At 40.7% G+C, this 19,611-nt stretch overlaps 1 protein-coding gene across 2 annotated transcripts in view; it reads left to right on the forward strand.

Moving 5' to 3' along the window:
• The first annotated feature begins 4,594 nt into the window (after window positions 1–4,594).
• LOC147318685 (CUB and sushi domain-containing protein 3-like) overlaps window positions 4,595–19,611 on the forward strand; it is a 255,640-nt gene continuing 240,623 nt past the window's right edge. The window contains exon 1 of one of the 2 annotated variants that reach the window (XM_086310755.1): window positions 4,595–5,153. In XM_086310755.1, coding sequence (XP_086166881.1) covers window positions 4,976–5,153 — 178 coding nt within the window. In that variant the 5' untranslated portion in view covers window positions 4,595–4,975. The remainder of the gene's footprint in view (window positions 5,154–19,611) is intronic. The other variant, XM_086310756.1, reaches the window with a different exon arrangement.

Genomic DNA, 19,611 nt, shown 5'->3' on the forward strand with positions numbered 1-19,611 from the left:
TTAGCCTTGGCTGTCATGAACATATCTTGTGGACCGTCAGAAAAACCTCTCACTCTATAATCCCAGTGCATAATTAATACTCTCAGCATATTTCCAAGTCTCTGATACACACCTTTTTTCCTAAAAAAAGTGTTTAACTCATTTTTTTCTCAGTGGAGTGGATCAAAACGCTAGCGTTTGCTTATTCTCTCCTCCTCTTTCTCAATCAGCAAATTTTCCCTTTGATCTTTTATTCATATGATTAAGTCTGTGTATCACCAGACTCTTCATTTTACATTTCAATATATGATGAGACCATCTTTGAAGTAGGGCCTGCTGCAGTGGAGTGACTTTGGCGAGCAACTTTTTTTTCCCTTCATTTTTTTCTGTCTGTAGTGTTGGCAATTATTGCCAACTTGGAAACATTTTCCATCTTGTTAATTATCCATTTTAAGTAGTTTGACCCTGAGTGTAAACACACACACCCACAAACAATATGCATGCTTTTCATCTTACATGTAAAAAATAAAATACTCTGATGCTCCAAGGCACCCTATTCCCTATATTATCTCATTCTTGTATCACCAGAAATATGTTATCTCTTTCATGAACACATATTTTTTGTATCCATTTAGATTCAGTATTCATTACATTTCCCTTTTTACTGGTGCTTCTGTGCTCCCTCACATGTATTTTTCAATTGCTTATTATAATGCTTTACCCTTGCGCCTGCGTCTGTCTTTTTTCCCCCAGTGCCAACAACCTCAATTCATCCTCCCTGCCCTCCTTTGCCTGTTTGCCCTTCCTTTCTCTCACTCTCTTATAGTCACATGTCTTTTCTATCACTCCCCTTTATGTTTGACACCATTCCTAAATCAATACCTTTAACCCTTCCTCTCTCTCAGCACATCGCCACCCCCAAGCTGCCTCCGCCTCTCTTGTCCTACTATTTCAGACTTTTCCTCAGAAGATAAAAGGTTTAAGAATGTTTAATGTCAGATGTGTGAACAAAGCACATGAGCAGGCTCAGTCATCCAGGATTTGACTGAAACCTATATAAAGCCTAATGAGGGAAAGACAAAATGTGGTAAACTTCCATGTAATAACAAGACAAAAGTGGTAGGATTTGACAAAGGTGAGAAAGGAGGGAGTGTGTATACGTGTAAGCAATAGGCTGTGTAGAGGAAAGACAAAATATTGTGTAATTCATATTTTATGAGGCTTTTTCTTCAACTAAAAATGGATCAAAATTGTTTTGATGTGTTTGATGTTGCTTTTTATCCATATTTATTCAGACCATGTACCATGACTCATAGCTCAGAGTGTTGCCCTGAGCTAAAGTGCTAGCATTGCACTGATGATGATCTTGCTAGGCATGTCAGTGAAACTGTCAATGCATATTTTTGTCTCTGTACCACCATGTAACCTGATACAGGATTAGGCATGAAGGTTTGTTTTTCTTTAATTGCATGATTCACATGACACCGCACGACTGATTCTGCAGAAACACGCCTCTTTATAAACCCAGGCCTCTGTCTTTTACTTCCTCTACACCATCTACATCTCTTAGCACAGAAGCACTGGGATGTTGGCTGACTTTACAAAAGACATAAAAATGTATGCAAATGTACACATAAGCATGAATGGCCATTTTTGGGGGGCTCCATGAGCACTAAGAATGCTTAAAAAAAAAAAAAAAAAAAAGAATCCTGGTATGATTTTATTTGAGCCCCAAAAATACCCACTGTCACAGACACGGCAACTCTGATTCCATCTCTATCCCCTCTACCCTCTTACCCACATGCACACATATCTTCCCTCTACTCCTTTCACCTGCCCCACCTACCTTCCCCTTGCTGCTTGTGTACTGTAGGTGCACACCTAGAGCAATGGAGCAGCTGAACCCAGCAGTGGATTAGTGGTAGTGTGAGAGAGGCCAGATTCAGAAATATTCCTCTAGGGAAGTCAAGTCAGCTAATCCGACCCCAGTGCTTACTCTATCAACGCCCTCACAGCTGCACTTTGCCCCAGTACATACAGACACACATACACACACGCAAACAAAATACAACCCAGGCGTGAAGATCTCAACTTAGATGTGAATGCCAAGGCCTATACCACCACAATATGTGTTCATGAAAGCAGACACATACTGAAGGGTATATGCGTTACATGCACACAAGCGGTTTGACACTTTTATTCAAACATGTGCACGCACTCATGCATACACAGAATGCGGGATACGCTGCAATGGTAGAAATCCCGTTAGCTAGCCCCCCTGTGGGAATGCAGGAGGCCTTTGACCTGTGTGTGACACGGAAATCTTTCCAGGTGTAATAAGAAAATGCTGAGCATACTCACTAGTACAACAACCTATTTGCTCCCTAAGAGTTAGAGCAGTCTGAGTGGCTTTTTATTCAGCTGACTGATTATCTGGATGGTTAGTAAACTGGCCCCCGGGCTTCCTGTTCCAGTAGTAAGTACGTAAAGGTACCTTTAGCAGATGCCTTTGAACTTAAGTCCATAAATATTAGCACAAATGCGCCCCTATTCCCACAGAATACTCATCCATGCTCGCACAGATGTATGCAAGCACAGGAGGATGCATGTTCCATTTAGCATTTATGAACTATTAATACACAGAGGTGAGCACACACCCACAAATGCACACAAAAACAACAGGAGGATCAGGCAGGAGGCTGTCTGATTGCTCATCAAGCAGCAAGGGCGAGCTGGCGAGAGGCATCAATACGACTGAAGCCCACTCTCCTGGGCCCACCTGTCGATTACAGTGGCGAAGACAAGCCGCCTAGTGCCTCAATGCATTCCCAGCAGCCTCTGTTGAGCCTGTAGACACCTGAAGAATTCTGATGCCAGGAGGGAATGTGGGACCTTCCACTTCACACTGCCAGATATGCAGCGGTTTTCCTCTGCAGCATAAACCATTGCGATAAACAACTCTACAGAGAAATGGAGGAAGGATACAAATCTATCGCTCATGTGGTAGCGATTCAGTTTGTATGGGGTAGAAAGAGATAGATTAATATCTAGCTGTCCACAGAAACATGTAGAATAAGATTTTCACAAAGAACTACAATACATTTCTTAGACGCACAATAAACAGGGAATAAAATGCAATTCGCGAAATACGATGGCGATAAAGTGTTACAGCTATTTACAGGACAAAAATCCCCAATGAATCTTGTAGAGTTGTAATTAGAAATCCTGATTCCCCACCATTTGGCCTGCAGAGCTGAATTATGTTTTTGCTGTTTATCTGGCTGAAGGACAACAATCCCATTGCCCTCTGCAGCCTAATAATTAGGGAAGATTAGAACAGGATCAAGCTGTTTTCCCCATTTGCTCTCCCAATGGACTGAAGGGTTATGAGTGTGAAGTTCATCCTGTCTAACCTTGTACACGGAGACATGAAAAGAGATGATTATCATGATGCAGATTTAAACTTACTTGTCCCTTTCTTTCTTTCTTTCTTTCTTTCTTTCTTTCTTTCTTTCTTTCTTTCTTTCTTTCTTTCTTTCTTTCTTTGTATAAACAGTTTGAATGTGTTAAAAAGGTATTAATGTATGTATTAAGTATTAAATTAAAGTTTAATATTTTTGGCCATATCGTTTTAAATGATAAAAACATCAGTTGCTTTCCCTAACAAGACGCTGGTTTTTAGTTTCAGCACCACGGACAGCTCTCTTACTCTACTAAAAGCTTTTTTTTTTTTTTTTTTGCTTCTTCTTAAGGAAAAAATATTGATTTTTATAGAGGTCATTGAAACTGCAGTTATTAATTGGGCCATATTCAAACCGAAGATATGCACAATTGATTTGAGTCCGATCTGATATTCAAGCTCTGTTCAGAGCTGCTGCTCTCACACAGTCGAAACTTGAGGGTGTTGGATGTTCACTGCAATCCAGGAAATGTGTCGTAAAAATAGGAAGCGAAGCTTTGTGTGTTGGAGTTAACCGCTCTTGAAGCAGCTCTATCCGAATGTGTTACAAACATAATGATGTTCATTCTATGTGCAATCACGGCCTCTCGCTTCACTGCTCCCCGTTTCCTATCCGTTTCAAAGCAGAGGTCGGCGACTCTTCCGAAGCTAGATGGCAGAAGAGCCCCACTGCAGCTGAGCTGCGCTTTGCGCCGTCATCGTTCCGTCTTTGCATTGCAAATTGCCCAACCCCATCACTCCCAATAACAGCTCCTCTCGATCTCCAAAATGAAAATCAGAGTTATGGTGGGATTGCCTACCAGGCGTATTTCTTTCATCAGCTCTCGGGACGGGATGCTGCCTGTCTGAGTCTCAACTAACACCCCCACACCTTTCCACCTCAAACACATACACACACACACACACACACACACACACACACACACACACACACACACACACACACACACACACACACACACGCTCTCATTAACACAGTACGACTCTTTCTCAGTATTTGCATTCTTCTTTATGAGAAGAATGCAAATAAAGATAAAGATACCTCCCTCCTTCTCCTTTGCCACCCACACCTTGCTGTTCCCACTTCATGATTTGTTACCCACACATCCGCCAAATCATACTTACACAGGACGCTCTCCCTCTCGCACCCTCCCCTCCCTGCTCCCACTGCCACCTTTCCTCTCTCACTCTGCCTGGCTCAATTGCCGATCGATAAAGCCAGCATTCAAACTGTAGACCAGACTCTTCTCCGTCATCAGCCGGTTTTTAGGGATTCAAAGGGAAATATGTTGAACGGCAGACACAAGAGCGCGCCAGCAGAGATCCTTGCACTTGATGCCCCTCTCAGCAGAGATGGTTGAGCCCTCGTCCAGGTTGCTGTGGTCCTATCCTAAAATTCAGTCTTGCTCACTTCTCTCCTATCAGCTGACGAAGCGCGGCGGGCGGCTCTGCCTGTTTCTCCTCTGAGAAGGGAATCTACTTAAACCCCCACAGAAAGCGAAAACTGGCCATAGGTTACATGTTTTAGTTGTGAACATGAAGGGGATTTACAGAGACGGATACTACGACGGATCTATTGAACTACGGGACGTTTTCAACAGGAGATGCGTTAAATGTGGCAGACGGGACTTTGTTCAAGCCAAAACGATGAGGATTAGAACGGGGATTGTTTTTTGGAACCTCGTCTTCTCACTGATGTTCACTTGTGTGAAAGGTACGAGCCACTGCCGCAATTCTCTGCATTTTCGAATGCGCTTGGTGTGCCTCGGTGTGTGTCTGCGCGCGCATGTGTGCGTGCGTGCAAGAAATCAAAACCTTTAACGTTACAGACGTGCACATAATAGCCTACCTCGGCTCTCTGGATGGACTTTTAAGGGACGCATTTCGGCGGTTTTGCGCTCAATGCAGGCTTTGACAGATTCGCTCAATAGATATTCTTGCGGTAGCCTACGCTTCTTCTAATAGCCTACGTGAGCTGCTTTGCTTAGTAGGCTAACTAGTGAATTGTTGAGGCGCAAGTGCACGCGCCGCACATTGATCATGTTAAGAGATTTTGATTTTCTTTTGGGATAAAGCCGCGCGCATTTTCTCGTTTCTGGGTCGAGTTTTTCAAGTATTTATGTGAGATTTGCGTCAGGCCGGTTTCTCACCAGAAACGTTACTGAACCCATTCAGGGACCGAGGCAGGTTAAGTGGTGTAGAACCAATTTGTTGGCTGGTATTTATCGAAGTTGCCAGTGCAGGCAGGTGTAAGGTGGGCTTCTTAGTATTCTGGTGGCTCTGTCTCTGTGTCTGACCATTTCAGTGCTCGATGTAGCTGGTGAGGTAACAGCTGCTTTAGTTTATTTTCCCTCTGTCTTCTTCTTATATGCATCAGCAAGATTTAGTCAGACCAACAACTGCACTAGTAAAATGCCACTTTCCCAGCAGTTTTCAAAATAAAGTCCTTAAAAAACGACTTTGAGCTCGATTGTGTCATCTCTCTGTTTTTATTTTAATTAGATTCATGCTGTTCACTCACTACAGCTTTTGTAAAAGTCAGTCAAAGCGACGAGTGCTTATTTAGCACACTGCAATTAACATGTCCTCATCCGCTGTTCAATGGCACGTAAACATTTGCAGAAAGCAAAAATGAAATTCTCGTGCCCTTGCAGTGGAGTTACATGTCGAAACAGAAGTGTGTGTGTGTGTGCATGAGTGTGTCTGTTTGAGTACCACACACTACTGGGTGAAATTCTCATTTCTTACTAAAATCCGACGCAAAGAGCGAAAGAGAGAGAAGCCATCAAAATACCCCCCCCCAAGCCCCCAAAATGTGTTACTTCTGAATGTCTTTGCGTAAAACACATTAACGATGTTTTATGCGTGTGACTGAATGGCTACCTATCTGTTGCATGCATGTATTTATTTCCGAATGTGGGGACTCACAGATATTAATTTACATGCAGATTGCTCGGCCTGTGAGTAATTCCAACGTCTGTCTCTTGGGGGTGGATGAGATGTGCAGCATGCAGAGTAGCAGCGCCCACCAAGAATGAGCCAAGTCGAGTGGAGCAGAGTCGGGCACAGTGCTGTTTCATCACCACCCACACTGTGGCAATGTCAAACCTTGAGGCTACTGCCAATCCTCCTAGTTCTGTTACTTATTAGGGAGACAGCCAGCCAGGAATTGGGGGAGGGCGTGGGGGGAGGGAGAGGAGGAGGACGTGAGGAAAGGGGAGAAGGCCTGGATCTTCTTTTGGAAAAGAGTGGAGGAAATAGTGACACGGCGCAATGAGAGGAAGAAGAACTATGGAACAGTTGTTGTTCCTCAGCCTCTGACAGTTGACACAGTGTTTGCAGAAGTAAAAAGATATCTGCTACATCTGGCCTGTGACTCACTTCTCCTTCTAAGATAATGATGCCATAAAAAAGACTCCTATCTGGCAGGGTTTGTACAACAGCACTTTTCTAGAGGTCTTTTTTCAGTGACTATAATTAGATTATTTTTGAGCCAGGATCCTGTCCTGGGTGATGCACAGTTCTGATTCTTAGGTATCTCCATCACCTGTCTAAATCTTGGCACTGTGCACATATATAATGAAGTTGAATGAAAGTTTTGCAACTTGTTGTGCAGAACAGATACAATGTCACAATTTCATTAAAAAAAACAAAACTCATTGCAGCAGTTCGATTAACTGTGGAAATTCAATGCAACTTGGTCACATCCTTGAAGAGAATATAATACTGCGTATACAAATTGAAGAGGATAAACTGTAGACATTGAAGTTTTCTGTGGTTTTAAAGATAAAGTCCTTAAAAACATGAAGAAATAGATGATCAAAATAACTGGTTCAAACACCAATTGAATTCCTTTGCGCTGACAATGAACAATCTGTCTCTCTTCCCTTGGGTACAAAAGCGGCCTTTGTCCGTTTTTTATGGTTGTCGCAATGCGTTCATCGATCAGTGGACAATCAATATGTTCACAACAATAAATCTTCTGTACTTACAGAAGAAATGGATAATATCATGTGAATGTAAGTGGTGATGCTCTGAAGAACCAGACTGTGGTTATGTGCACAGCTTGCTTCATCTGCCCCCTTTACTCGTATAGTGTTTATGGTTATTAGAATAGTGAAGCAGATGGATGCTGTTTCACTTTATATTCATACTTTTTATGGATTTAATTAATTTTCAGTGGTATTTTGCATATCAAGATCTGCTCAGACATTCATTTTTTGTTGTTTGGGTCTTATAAATGAAAATTAGGAAGGTGTGTCCTCATAGGAAGCTGAAGGGGCAAAGAGACCACAGAGGCTCTGGGCTGTATCGTGGACCCTTGAAAAGACAATGAACGATTAATGATTGCAAGCAGATTGTTGAAAATTGTCCATCTGTCGTGTGGCACTGCTTCTGTTTATTGTGACTACATTGTATTTCTGACATTTTCTTCTATCTCTCACGTGTGTGTGTGTGTGTGTCTGTGTCTTTATTAAGTCTATACTGGGCAGTCTCTAATTATTGGTAATCAGGTGGGTTCTACACAGACTGTAATCTGGCCACTGAGCCCTTGATGAAGACTTTATCTCAATGTGATTATGTAAACAGGCTGGGAAGGCTGCTGGGGCTAATCAGGATTACAATTTGTCTGTGTAATTATATTCTATCTTGTGGGAATGCTGGGCATTATCCAACTGCCTCCAAGGTCCACAAAAATGGTCGAAGAAGATGAAGAAGTACAACCCATGCAGTTCCAAAAAAGTTGGGATGGAGTTTAGTATGTAAATAAATATGCAGTCCAGTGATTAACAAAATCATATAAACCTATATTGAATTGTAAATTGTACAAAAACATCATTTTATACTTGAAATGTAGGCATTTTTATTATTATTATTTAAATACTTATTGAACTTGTGCTACAAAAAGGTAAAGACCTGACAGAACATCTCATTGCTAATTAGGCTGACTGGCAACATGTCAGTAAGATGATTACTGACTGTTTCTTTCAAATGTAAAGGAAAGGCATTCTGGGCAAATTGTTTGACATTCCAGCATTTAATAAGATGTCTTTGTGCTATACTAAATTAAATACGGATATTAGATGACTAGCAAATCAGTTTCGTCTGTGTTTGCTCAACTTTACAGAGTCCCAAAATATTGAGGGGAAATAAAAAAGAGGATTTTACTTGGATGTGTTAATAAGCTCTTTTCCTGGATGATGATACGTGAACTTGGAACAGCTAACATTTTACGCTCTGGCTTTCTTATGTTTCTTTCAGTGCTGATATCTTAATGGATAGTCCAAGTGGCATACCAAAGTAATACTCAGTTCACCCACTGGCCGCTCGCTCGTGGCTTCAAGCCTGGGCCAAGCTCTTAGATGTTGCTGACAGGCCCCTGTGAAGCCTGGATATAGTTTGATGGTTCTGATGAAGTCTGTTTTAATATAACTAGTATTCTTGGGGGAGATAGACTGGCAACATCTTGTATTCAGGAAGATAAACAGCTCACCGTTAGCTGAGATTAAATGCAATATGTTGAGGTGAGGCCAAATTGAGAGTCTACAAATTCAAGCTGGACCCTGTTGTGCACATCAGGTGCAATTTTAAGTGAGGATTAAACTCATAAATGTCTGGAGTTATACTTACTGAAAGAAACTTTTCATTTATTTAACAATATTCATGCATTTCTCTTTACATTTGAAACAAATAAACCAAAAAAAGGAGATAAGTCATGGGACAGAAATTTGGAAACAGTTGCAGTTGTTGGCCCTAGTTGGGAAACACTATTGAAAGAATTTTGCTTGCACATCAATTAAAAGGTAATATTGTAAGAGATGATATTCTGATTTTTTGTTATAATTACTGTTCTTAAATGTTTCTACAGTGCAGTATATTTTCAGTAGTACTAAATTCATAACACATGCATGTGTCTTCATGGATGTTCTTTCTCAGTGGCCACCTGTTTGTGTCTGTGGTTGTCAGCTGAAGTTCTGATGTGACAGGAGAGCACTGTCTGGGAAAATAAATGAAGCAATGTGAAGCTAACTATAAAGCTAGATTGCTCAGTGGCTGTTACCATGAATCTACAGCATGTCTTCTCAAATAAACTAAACCAATTTGCTACCAATGTTTACAATGTTTCTGAGGCAGCACATGGAGATTATATAATCCATCTACACACACAGGTAGACCAAGAACAGGCTTTTCCCCTTTAGCAAATGAATTATTAGATTTTTCAAAAGGTAGCTTTGTGTTCTTCATATTTGGTCTCACAGAGGCTGTGCTTAATTAAACAAATTTCTTGTAACAATCTACGAGTGGCCTGTCAGTCTTACTCGATGTCAAATATCAGTGGCAAAGACACACAAAAGTATCGAAAATGTAATATAGGGACCTGTTTACATGGTATGGTAATAACTTGCTGTTTTACTAAAGAAATATTGGGGCACTCTCATTCACTGCCAGTTTAGTTACCTCATCCTGGTGCTGAAACTGAGACAAGATGCTCACAGAGTAGCATCTTAGAAGCGGCTGAATTCTTTACAAATACTTTAATCTGAAAGTTACTTCTTTTTATCTCAAAAATAAAGTCTCTTATCCAGTGTTACAGGTGAGAAGACACAATAAGGCTTCTGCTGTGCATAGTGAAACAACCCATTGATTAACTAATAATGAATTCAGGGTGTCATGCTGTTTGCCTTAGCTTTTTGTCCTGGCCTGTAGAGTTGCATTTCTTTTAAGCAGTTATTCATCCATTTCCATATCTGCACATATTGGGTTTGGTTTTTTTTCCCCGTTTGTTTTAACTTTGCCTGTTTAACATGGTTTGTCTGGTTTGTCCAAAATGCTTCTTCTTTCAATTTTCTCGATTGAACCAGGACTCGCTTTTTTCATAAAAGCATTAATAAGTCATCAGTTAGGTCCATTTAAAACACAACTTAGGTTTTAATATGCTGCAAAACAAAGACCTTACAAGGTGGCAGCCCAGGCTGAATAAGAGTTTTACATAGAAAAGATAAGTGGCCAGATAAAAAACAAATTCTTATCCTGTGTGTCTTTCTTATGTCTCTTCGGGAAAAGTGAAGTGTTGATGTTATTGTTTGTTTGGGAGATTGGAGGCTTGAGCGACAGGCATCCTATTAGATGTGTTGTTGGCTCACAGTTTTGTGTTGTACAGCAACTCTCACAGCGGTGGTCTGGCATCAGGTGCAATATGCCTCAGTAGCACTTTGAGGATCTACTGGTGTCTAGCCATAAAATACCATATCTGCTGGGAAGTAAGTAAAGCACGATGAGCTACAGTAGTAGTTATTAAACTAGGCCACACAGACACACAATCGCTGTTATTTCTGTACACAACAGTGTGTGTTCATACTTATGCATGTGCCAGCTGGGATTCAGCGTGGCAGTCTATTTGATTTGACCATTTTTCACCTGAGTATGTGTGTGTGTGACCATGCACTTATGCATGTGCCAGCTGTGTTTCAGTGTATTTGATTTTACTATTTTTCAGCTCAGTGGTTGGCAATTCAAAATCACCAAATCTAATACTTCACAGCCCTTTCCCAAATTGCAGTGACACACTCATGAGGTAATAGTGATTCTCTAGGAAGCCTCTTTTCTGTTTTTGTTGTAGGGAGCCCATTTCCCTTTCATCAAGCATGCAGACAAGCGTAGTGAGGGACTGCGATAATGCACATTCTATCAATATGAAATGCAAAGGTGCAGTACAGCCACGCAGATAAAATCCTTCTTTTTGAGGCCATCAGTCTAAGATTCGTGTCTACTAAAGTTGCTGTTCTGGTTATGGTGAAGAAAAATGACTCTCTCTTTTTCATGCAACACTTTAAGTCTGTAACTCAGAGAACAGATTTTGATAGCTCTGAGAGAAAAGTTCATGAAATTGGATAGCAGACCTTCAAGATTCATGATCCAGAGGTATGACAGCAAACAAGCAACAAAAAGAGAGACAGGAGAGAGACTCTCTCCCTTTCTCTCTCTCCCTCTCTCTCTCGCGCACACACACACACACACACACACACACACACACACACACACACACACACACACACACACACACACATATGTATTCTCACATTTATCTCTGTTCTTTTCAAAAGCTATGATCATTGAAGAAATATGCTATAACAGTTGTACAGCGACCACTGAATGACTACAACCACTCGATCAAACACCAACAGGTTTCAAAAATGCCCACCAAACCAGCAGAAAATTTAGTACTAAAATTTCCACTTGAAATATCCATAGATGTGCAGATTTTGCACTTGTGATGTAACTGTCCCAACCTATTATTTGGTGTGTCGCAGAAAGCAATCTCCCCACTGGAACACTCAGTAAACATACTAAGGTTTAAAGTCATTGCTGATCCCCAATAATTCAAGTGCAGCTTTGATCCTGGTGTCTGCAGCTATATTTGGCTTTCGTTTTTAGCATTTTGTGAAAGAGTCCCTTCTGTTTGGATCACAATATTCAAAACGCTGCACATGAAAATCCCAGCCTCAATTAGCTTGACAGTGCAAGATTTAAAATCAGCACTCTGAATCATCAGCACCGTGTTACACAAGGTCCTGATGATTCTGTGTTTTGTAAAGGTTACGGAAGCAACAGCAATACAGGGACTTTGCAGCAAATGAAGTCTATGAGGATATTTGTTGACCTTTGCTTTGCTTTGCTTGGAAAGACCTCCTTCTTTACAGCCAGTGCTGTGTAACAGGTCTGATGGATATCTTTATAATGGCTAATTCACCGTTAAGGTCGGGTGCAAATCAATGCAGGTTTTTTTAGTGCTAAATTTGATGGCTAGGGGAGGTGCTATGGCCTTCCCCATCCATTGTATTAGGCCATCATCGTGAACAATGATGAAATGCCATCCAGACCAAGAGGTGTCCTTGACTAAGCATTCACTACAATCATTCATGAGGAAATGGAGTATCAAGCAAGCAGAGAAATTACTTCAAATACATGTGGGGGGGGGGGGGGGGGGAAAGCACGAGGTGCACAGCTGTTTTAAGTATCTTTATGCTTAGAACACAGTTGTGCATGTTTATGCACTGCAATTGTTTTACAATGTCTTGCAACAGTTGCAAACATTTCTAAGTTGCTTTTGACAAGAAAAGGAGAAACCAGTTCCCCTCGTCCATCTGTAGTTTCTCTGGTCAGTTTATGTCACATAAACACACTTAACAGGTATGCGCATATGTGGGGACAAATGTAAGTCGCTTTGTTTCAAAGCATCTGCCATACATTTGAAATGCAGTGATGCACTCTGACATTGTCTGACTTTGTTTGTGTAGCATACTTTCCGCTGACACTTTTGTCCTTTAACAATGCCTAGTAGAGACCTTTATCCAAATGTTGCGCTGCAGTGTGTGCCCTTGTTCTTCTTTTTATTTTTTCCCTCGACACCTTTTAGAGCGACATGCAATTGATGAAGAGCAAATCTGCAAAGCATTATACATTGTTTCTCAGTAACTGATGCCACTTTGCGAATAATGTGACATTTTATTTTCCCCTAACGAAAACGCTCACACACCTGTGGTGCTCATGGAGGGGACGAACAACATTTCTTTTATTGTCCGGAAGCCTACACTGAAAGCCACTAATTAGAACACAAAAGGATTTATTTCAATACTACACTGATTGCTGAAGCTTTTTGTTAGATTAGATAAACTTTATTGTCATGTGCAGCCTGCCACATAAAACGGGCAAATAATACACAGTCAGTAAAATAGAAATACAAAACAATAGACAGCAGATAAAGTTAATAGACTTCAAGGGCAATATAGCAAATGGAACACAATAAATTTGCCAAACTAAAGGCCACGCTCTTTCATCAGAATGCAACAGTTTCACTGCAGGGGGAGAGAAGAGACTCTGTGTAGCAGTTAAATCTGCCCTGCTGGATCCTGAAGCGACTACGGTGCAGGTTAAACTATGCTTGTTTATTTTCTGTGCCTATTTAATGATAGTCTGTTCAAAAATAGTCAATTGGGATGGGCAATCTCTCATACCCATCAGCAACCATCCATTACCCAGTGGCCTGTTTGTCACTCATAATAATGCGGATGGCAGTAAAATGACTGCTCCTCCCCTCTCCTGCTGCACATAATCACTGCTCTTTATGGCCCAATACAGATCTGCATTAATGGCGCAGGACAACATATTGGCTGTTTACTCGTTCATGGTGCACCAATCATTTCATACACCAGTCCATGTACTGAAAAGCCAAAAGTGCTGTCTCTCATTTTCCTCCATGCCTAAAGTAAATCTTAAATAACCCATTTAGCATGCAACAAATTTGTTTAGCCCTTGAAAATAATAGGATATTCTCGATGATGCATAATATATTTTGTTTACAAAATCAATCTTATTTTTCATCCTGTGGTTCATTAACTGGTTCATTCTGCCCCAAATCTCTGTGCTCACTACACAAAAGGAGATTACATTCAATAGTTCTGTCTCACCCTTTTCCTTTAGTGAGAAGCACAACAAGGCCAACAACAAATATACATATGCATACTCAAACACGTGCACGCACCCACATGCACACAAACAGAAACAACAGCACATACGCATGCACTCTTATTTTAGATTGACAAATACCTTCGGAAATCTCATCAGAGCTGCAGACAACTGCCATTTGTCTGTCTTTGTCTTGCAGAGCAAGTATAACAATCTGTTATCAGCTTCAAAAGTGTGGTGTGAAAAAATGGACCGTGCTTGTGTGCACGTCCAAAAGGCTAGGGGTAAATGTAAGCATTTGAGGAACAGCTGGGGCCATTCTTGAGATGTCTGTCAGGCTGCCTGGCCGCCTGCTGAGGCCACTGTTTCTGCCAGACTCATGCATTATGATACTGATTCATATTTTTCGGAACCATATTTTCCCTACTGTGCAATCACAGCATGTTGTTAATTTGGTTTCTCATCACAATTTATGGACATTTTTGCAGCGTGGCACTAACATGGGGTCAGAGAAAACTCTGGGGATTGCCTTTCACAATTGAAATGATGATGGAGGTTAGAGCAGGCAGCTGAGCGGTCACAGCAAAATTCAAGGATGAGATGCTGTTGGTCTAAGTGATAAATTAATTTAGTGCATGTCCTCTCTCCTGTACAAGGAAGCACATGTTGTCGTTGCATTTTCCTTTGAAGTAACAAGATGAATGCTTACAGTGTTCTTTTTATAGATGCAGCTTTTATGGAGCTGACAGCGCTTAACATATTACAAGCTTGTATGATTCACAGCATTGAAAAGGGGGATTCTAATTCATTTGGGGGGAAAAAAGGGGAAAAACAAGGGAGCCAATAGATATGGGTGTGAGGATGAGAGGTAGAGTTGCTGAGAAGGAAGGAGATAAAGAACAATTCTTGGCAGAGGGGAAAGTGAATTAAAAAAGGCAAATAAGACACACATAAGTAGGAGAAAAATTGTAACACAATGGTGGAGAAAAAAATAACAAATGGCGAGAGACAGTTTTGAGAGTTGAAGCAAGGATAATGACAGATGAAAGGAATACATAAAGCTGAGGAGTAGAAAGTGGGAGATAAAGGTAGAAAGAAGGGGGGGGGGGGGAGAGATATCTTGGCAGTGAGCATCTGTTCTGTCATCCCCAGGACATCACAACAATCAGCCACACAAACACTTCTAAGCAGTTCACACAAACAGCTTTACTCTGAATAGTTTGCGACATTAATCATCTAATGCTTGACAAACATTGAAATAATTCAAGGACAAATAGAGCTCTTTTGGGTGGCGGGTACAATACAGAGGCAATAATAGCGGACTTTTACTATTTACAGGTTAGTTTGTCAAAGACCAGCACAAAATGTACAGGCTGCTTCACTTTTATGTTATTCTTCTGTTCAACACACTGTTAACACACAGGTACAAAACTGTGTGCTGCCCTTTCCATAGTTCAAGTTTAGTTTACTTTTAAGCAGTCGTAGTTATGTAGCACTGATGTAAGCTTCTGTGTCTATCTATCTCTATATATTTTTACTCGACTGTCTTACAGTCTCACTCGGCCCAAATCAAATCAAATGTCAGCAGTATTCTTTTTGTTATAACATTTAAAGAGGTACCCCAGTGATTTAGTAACACAAAGTGAAACATCAAAGCACCAGAGAACAAGATCTCCTGACTTTAGTCCACAGCATAGGTCAAGTTACAAAACACTGAAACCAACCACATTTCCCATAATGCAACTTAATAGCCTATTTTAAAATAGTAAAGGGACTGCTACTTATATAGTGGTGTTCTATTTGCTTGAACAATCAGAGATGAGATAAGATAAGATTTATAGTGCAACAGTTGGGAATTTCACACTATAACACCAGCAGAGTGGACAAAGCAGCATAACCTAACAACAGTAAGGCCATCTATACTACAAGCCTCATTCTCCCATTCTCACAAGCTCGTTTTTCTATGCTTAAGTGCTTTCTGTCTAACAGTCACACTCCGATGAACGCATCAGCAGCAACTCCGGGTTCAGTATCTTCGCCCAAGGATACTTTGTCATGCAGACTGGAATATCCAGAGATCGAATCACCAACCATCCGATTAGTAGACAACCTGATCTACCTCCTGAGCCACAGCCACTTCAGAAATACTTTAATCCCACCAACCATTCTCACTATGTTATTAGATCTATTCTAGTCACAAGTTTTAGTTTTCTTTGGTTTTGAGTCATGTCTCCAGTGTTTCTGTAATGCCTGCCTTTCTCTTATGCCTTGGTTCTTTTTTTCATTTTTGTCTTGTTTAGCATTAGTATTCTTGCTACGATCGGCTATTTCCTGTTTTACTTTGAGGGGCTGTTTCTTTTTTTGTCCTGTGTACTTCCTGTCTGTTGTGCCCTGATTCCTTGACTGTTTTCGCCTCCTCGTTGTTAATTGAGCTACCATGTGTTCCTCTGCCTGCTGTTTCTCATTAGTAATGCTGCACTTCCTTTTGTCCTCACTGAGTAATCTCTCTGTTTAACTGGATGGATCCTGTTTATTGATTCATGGATTTATTTGGATTCCTGCTTTCTTAACTGTTTTTGACTTTGTTATTTTGTGCCTGTTTGTGTCAGCCATTAAAGTTTTATTTTTCAGCCATAAACAACCAGAAACAGACTTCATGAGGGTGGTTTGAGGCCCTAACATCTTCTAATGAGCCCTGTGGTCACTGCCTGGCAATGTGGAGCCCACCTGGCATTTGCCATAGAATACCAGAATTGGCAGGTCCACCGCTGTGCCCTGTGCTTTTCACATGAGCACCCTGAGCAGATGACAGAAATGAAAGCGTCTGGAGAAAAGGCAGAGAACATTATGATGTCTGTCACATCGTTCAGCATGATCGGTGATGGTGGTCCATGCAGGGACTTCTACTGGCTAGGCAGCTTGACTGCCTTTGGGTACTGGGATGGAATGTTTGGGCCTATTCTAAGACCCTATGTTGGTGCAGTGGGTTCTGGGTTCCTCCTGGTGAATAGCAATGCCCAGCCTCATGTGGTGAGAGTATGCAGCAGTTTCTCAAGAATGAAGGAACTGATAGCATTGACTGGTAGCCTGACTGAAATCCAACAGGACATCTCTGGGACATTATATTTCAAGCCAACCAATGCTGCAAGATTGTACCTCAAAGTGCAGTGACGCTCTGGTCCCTGACATTGTCAGGCATGCGTTGTGTACATGGGGGCCATACAAACTACTGAGTAACATTTTGAGTTGCTATAATTAAATTTTGGCAAAAATGGACCAGCCTGCCACATCACTTTTTCTCTTTTTTGGGGGGTTGTCTTTGAATTCAACCTTCTGTAGGTTGATCATTTTCATTTCCATCAAATGATATAACACATTATCCAGTCTATATCAGTAAAGATATATTTATATATTTTAAACAGTGCATATTCCACTCATGGCAGGACCTCTTTGAATACAGCATAGGCAAATTACCCAAACTTTATGTATAAAATTTGTTGAATAGCCTTTTAAACCAACAACGCAAGTCTTTTTCCTGTCAATAATTCTGTGTAAGACTAAGCTTGTAGACTAAATGGAATGTCACAGAACATTATGTTAATTTTATTTGGCATGACTTTCTGTGGTAATGACTTGGTAAAATGGAATTTTGGCAAAATGTATTCAAAAATATTTTCATAAAAACAGCAGAGATCACTTGGAAAGGAAACAGGGCCAGACACCAGGATTCGGATAGTACTTTAATATGCATTTTCTCCCTGTACAAACCAAATCTTTGTAATGTAAAACAACAGTAGTACAGCTGCAAACACTGCTTCTCAAAATTTTTTTAGACCATTTTGTCTTAGGAAGACATAAAAATGCAACAGCACAGCACCTACAAATATCACATTACTTATTGGCCAGACGTGTATGTCATGCTGGCAGATTTCTGGTCCTGATGTGCCATCAAAAATCCATATTTTTCCACCCATGCTCATAACTTTGGTGGCTCATTGATGAGTGCTGTTCTGGCAATTTATGATATTCCCAAGAGTGCTTGAATGCACATAAAGCACCATGTCACAGGTTGGATCATGTTGACCCTGTAGGCGGCGCATCAATGGTCCAAATTTGCCATGATTACCCAGTTTGCTCTGTGCTGGCGGAAATAATTGCAACTTAGATATGCAACAAATCTTGGCAAGAATTTGTCTCCTCTGCATTTAGAACAGCAGCTCATCACCAGACATTTTATTTTATGCATTACATATAGAACTCTACTGACACACTATGTTTGTAACTGTTTCTATGAGAAAATCACAAGAGATTACATAAAAATGAACACGGGTCAGGGTGCACAGTATATGCATGAAGATGTACGGTTCTGGGATTCTAGGCCAGAACCCCTGTGCTTTGCTGGGTCATGACCCCGTTGAGTAAAAACTGCTGAAAAATGCAGTATTTCAGTGCATTATCATATATTTCATAATAGACCTTGTTTTGGTAGCTATACACAACTTCCATGCTTTTCTCAAAAGTAACAAAATGACAGTCTGACAAGAAGGAAATTAATTTTTTTACTTTGCTTCACAGTTTAACATTTTAACTGTTTTGTCACTTCAGTTTATAAAGCAACCAGATTATTATCTGTCTAGTTAGAGGCCATTTCAGTGGCACAGCTGCCAAGTGATCTGTGTGTTTGCCTTTTTCCCATACTGCAGTGTGTGTGTGTGTGTGGGCAGCACACTATGCAAAACATCCTTTACTTACCAAGTGTGAAAAGCTAATTACACAAGGGGTAAATTGTGGGGGGTAAACCATGCATCTTAATTACGTTTGCATTTCATTAGACAACATGCAAGATAGCCTGAAATGAAAAGGGGACGCTCTTTGCATTGTGACACAGTGTGCATGGGAGCAATTCTGTGTAACTACGGAAGTACTCTGGATGTGGAAGTGTGGAGGGAATAGGTGTGATATTGTGAAAACAAGGTTGTTTAGTAGTGGCACTTACGTTCCTTTGCATCAACACTACAAAGGTTAGCAAAGCAACCAGATTACTGTAGCTTGACAGTGATGGTATGAGGTTTAACATAATGTGTCTAGGGTATCAGTTCTCAGTAAGCTGGTGCAAGACAGATGACTAATCTGCTGTTAAAAGCTTGAAGCACCAAATCAGAAGACTTTACTTGTTGCCTATCTCTGGCACTTTTAGACCCTATAAAAAAGACTCTAATGACACATCACAATCTTTTTTAAAAGCATCCTCAGTTATACATTTGTTATATTACTGCAGCTGCAGCTTTCTGCATTTTATTGTCATTATTTGATCTGAAAGAAAACAGAAATCATAAATGGAAACACAAAACTTGGCTCTTAGTGAGCTGGTTGCCAGATTTCTCTCGTAGCTTCTGCCAGCTGAGAACAATGGGGATTTTCCAAACAATTTGATCTCAGTTAAAGAAATATTGCACATGAACATCATAGGGTGCATTCAGTTGTTATGAACAAATGCTATTTGGAATTGTCTCTGTGCAGGCCTGTTTAAAATATCTCTTTTATTTATTGCTGCTTGAACGCTTGCAGCAGACGAAGTTTATCAAAATGAAGTACTCTTTTTGTTTCTGTGCTGCAGAGCATTTTACTTTATTATTCTTCAGCTGAGAGTCTCACACAAACCCATTATATGCATTGGATAATGATGTTGTGTTTGTTCTCTTTCC

This window comes from Aulonocara sp. 'chitande type north' Nkhata Bay, linkage group LG11 (assembly GCF_057382095.1).
Source record: "Aulonocara sp. 'chitande type north' Nkhata Bay isolate Kocher_YH1m ecotype deep benthic linkage group LG11, A_spYH_male_GT1.1, whole genome shotgun sequence".
In the NCBI taxonomy this organism is placed as follows: domain Eukaryota; kingdom Metazoa; phylum Chordata; class Actinopteri; order Cichliformes; family Cichlidae; genus Aulonocara; species Aulonocara sp. 'chitande type north' Nkhata Bay.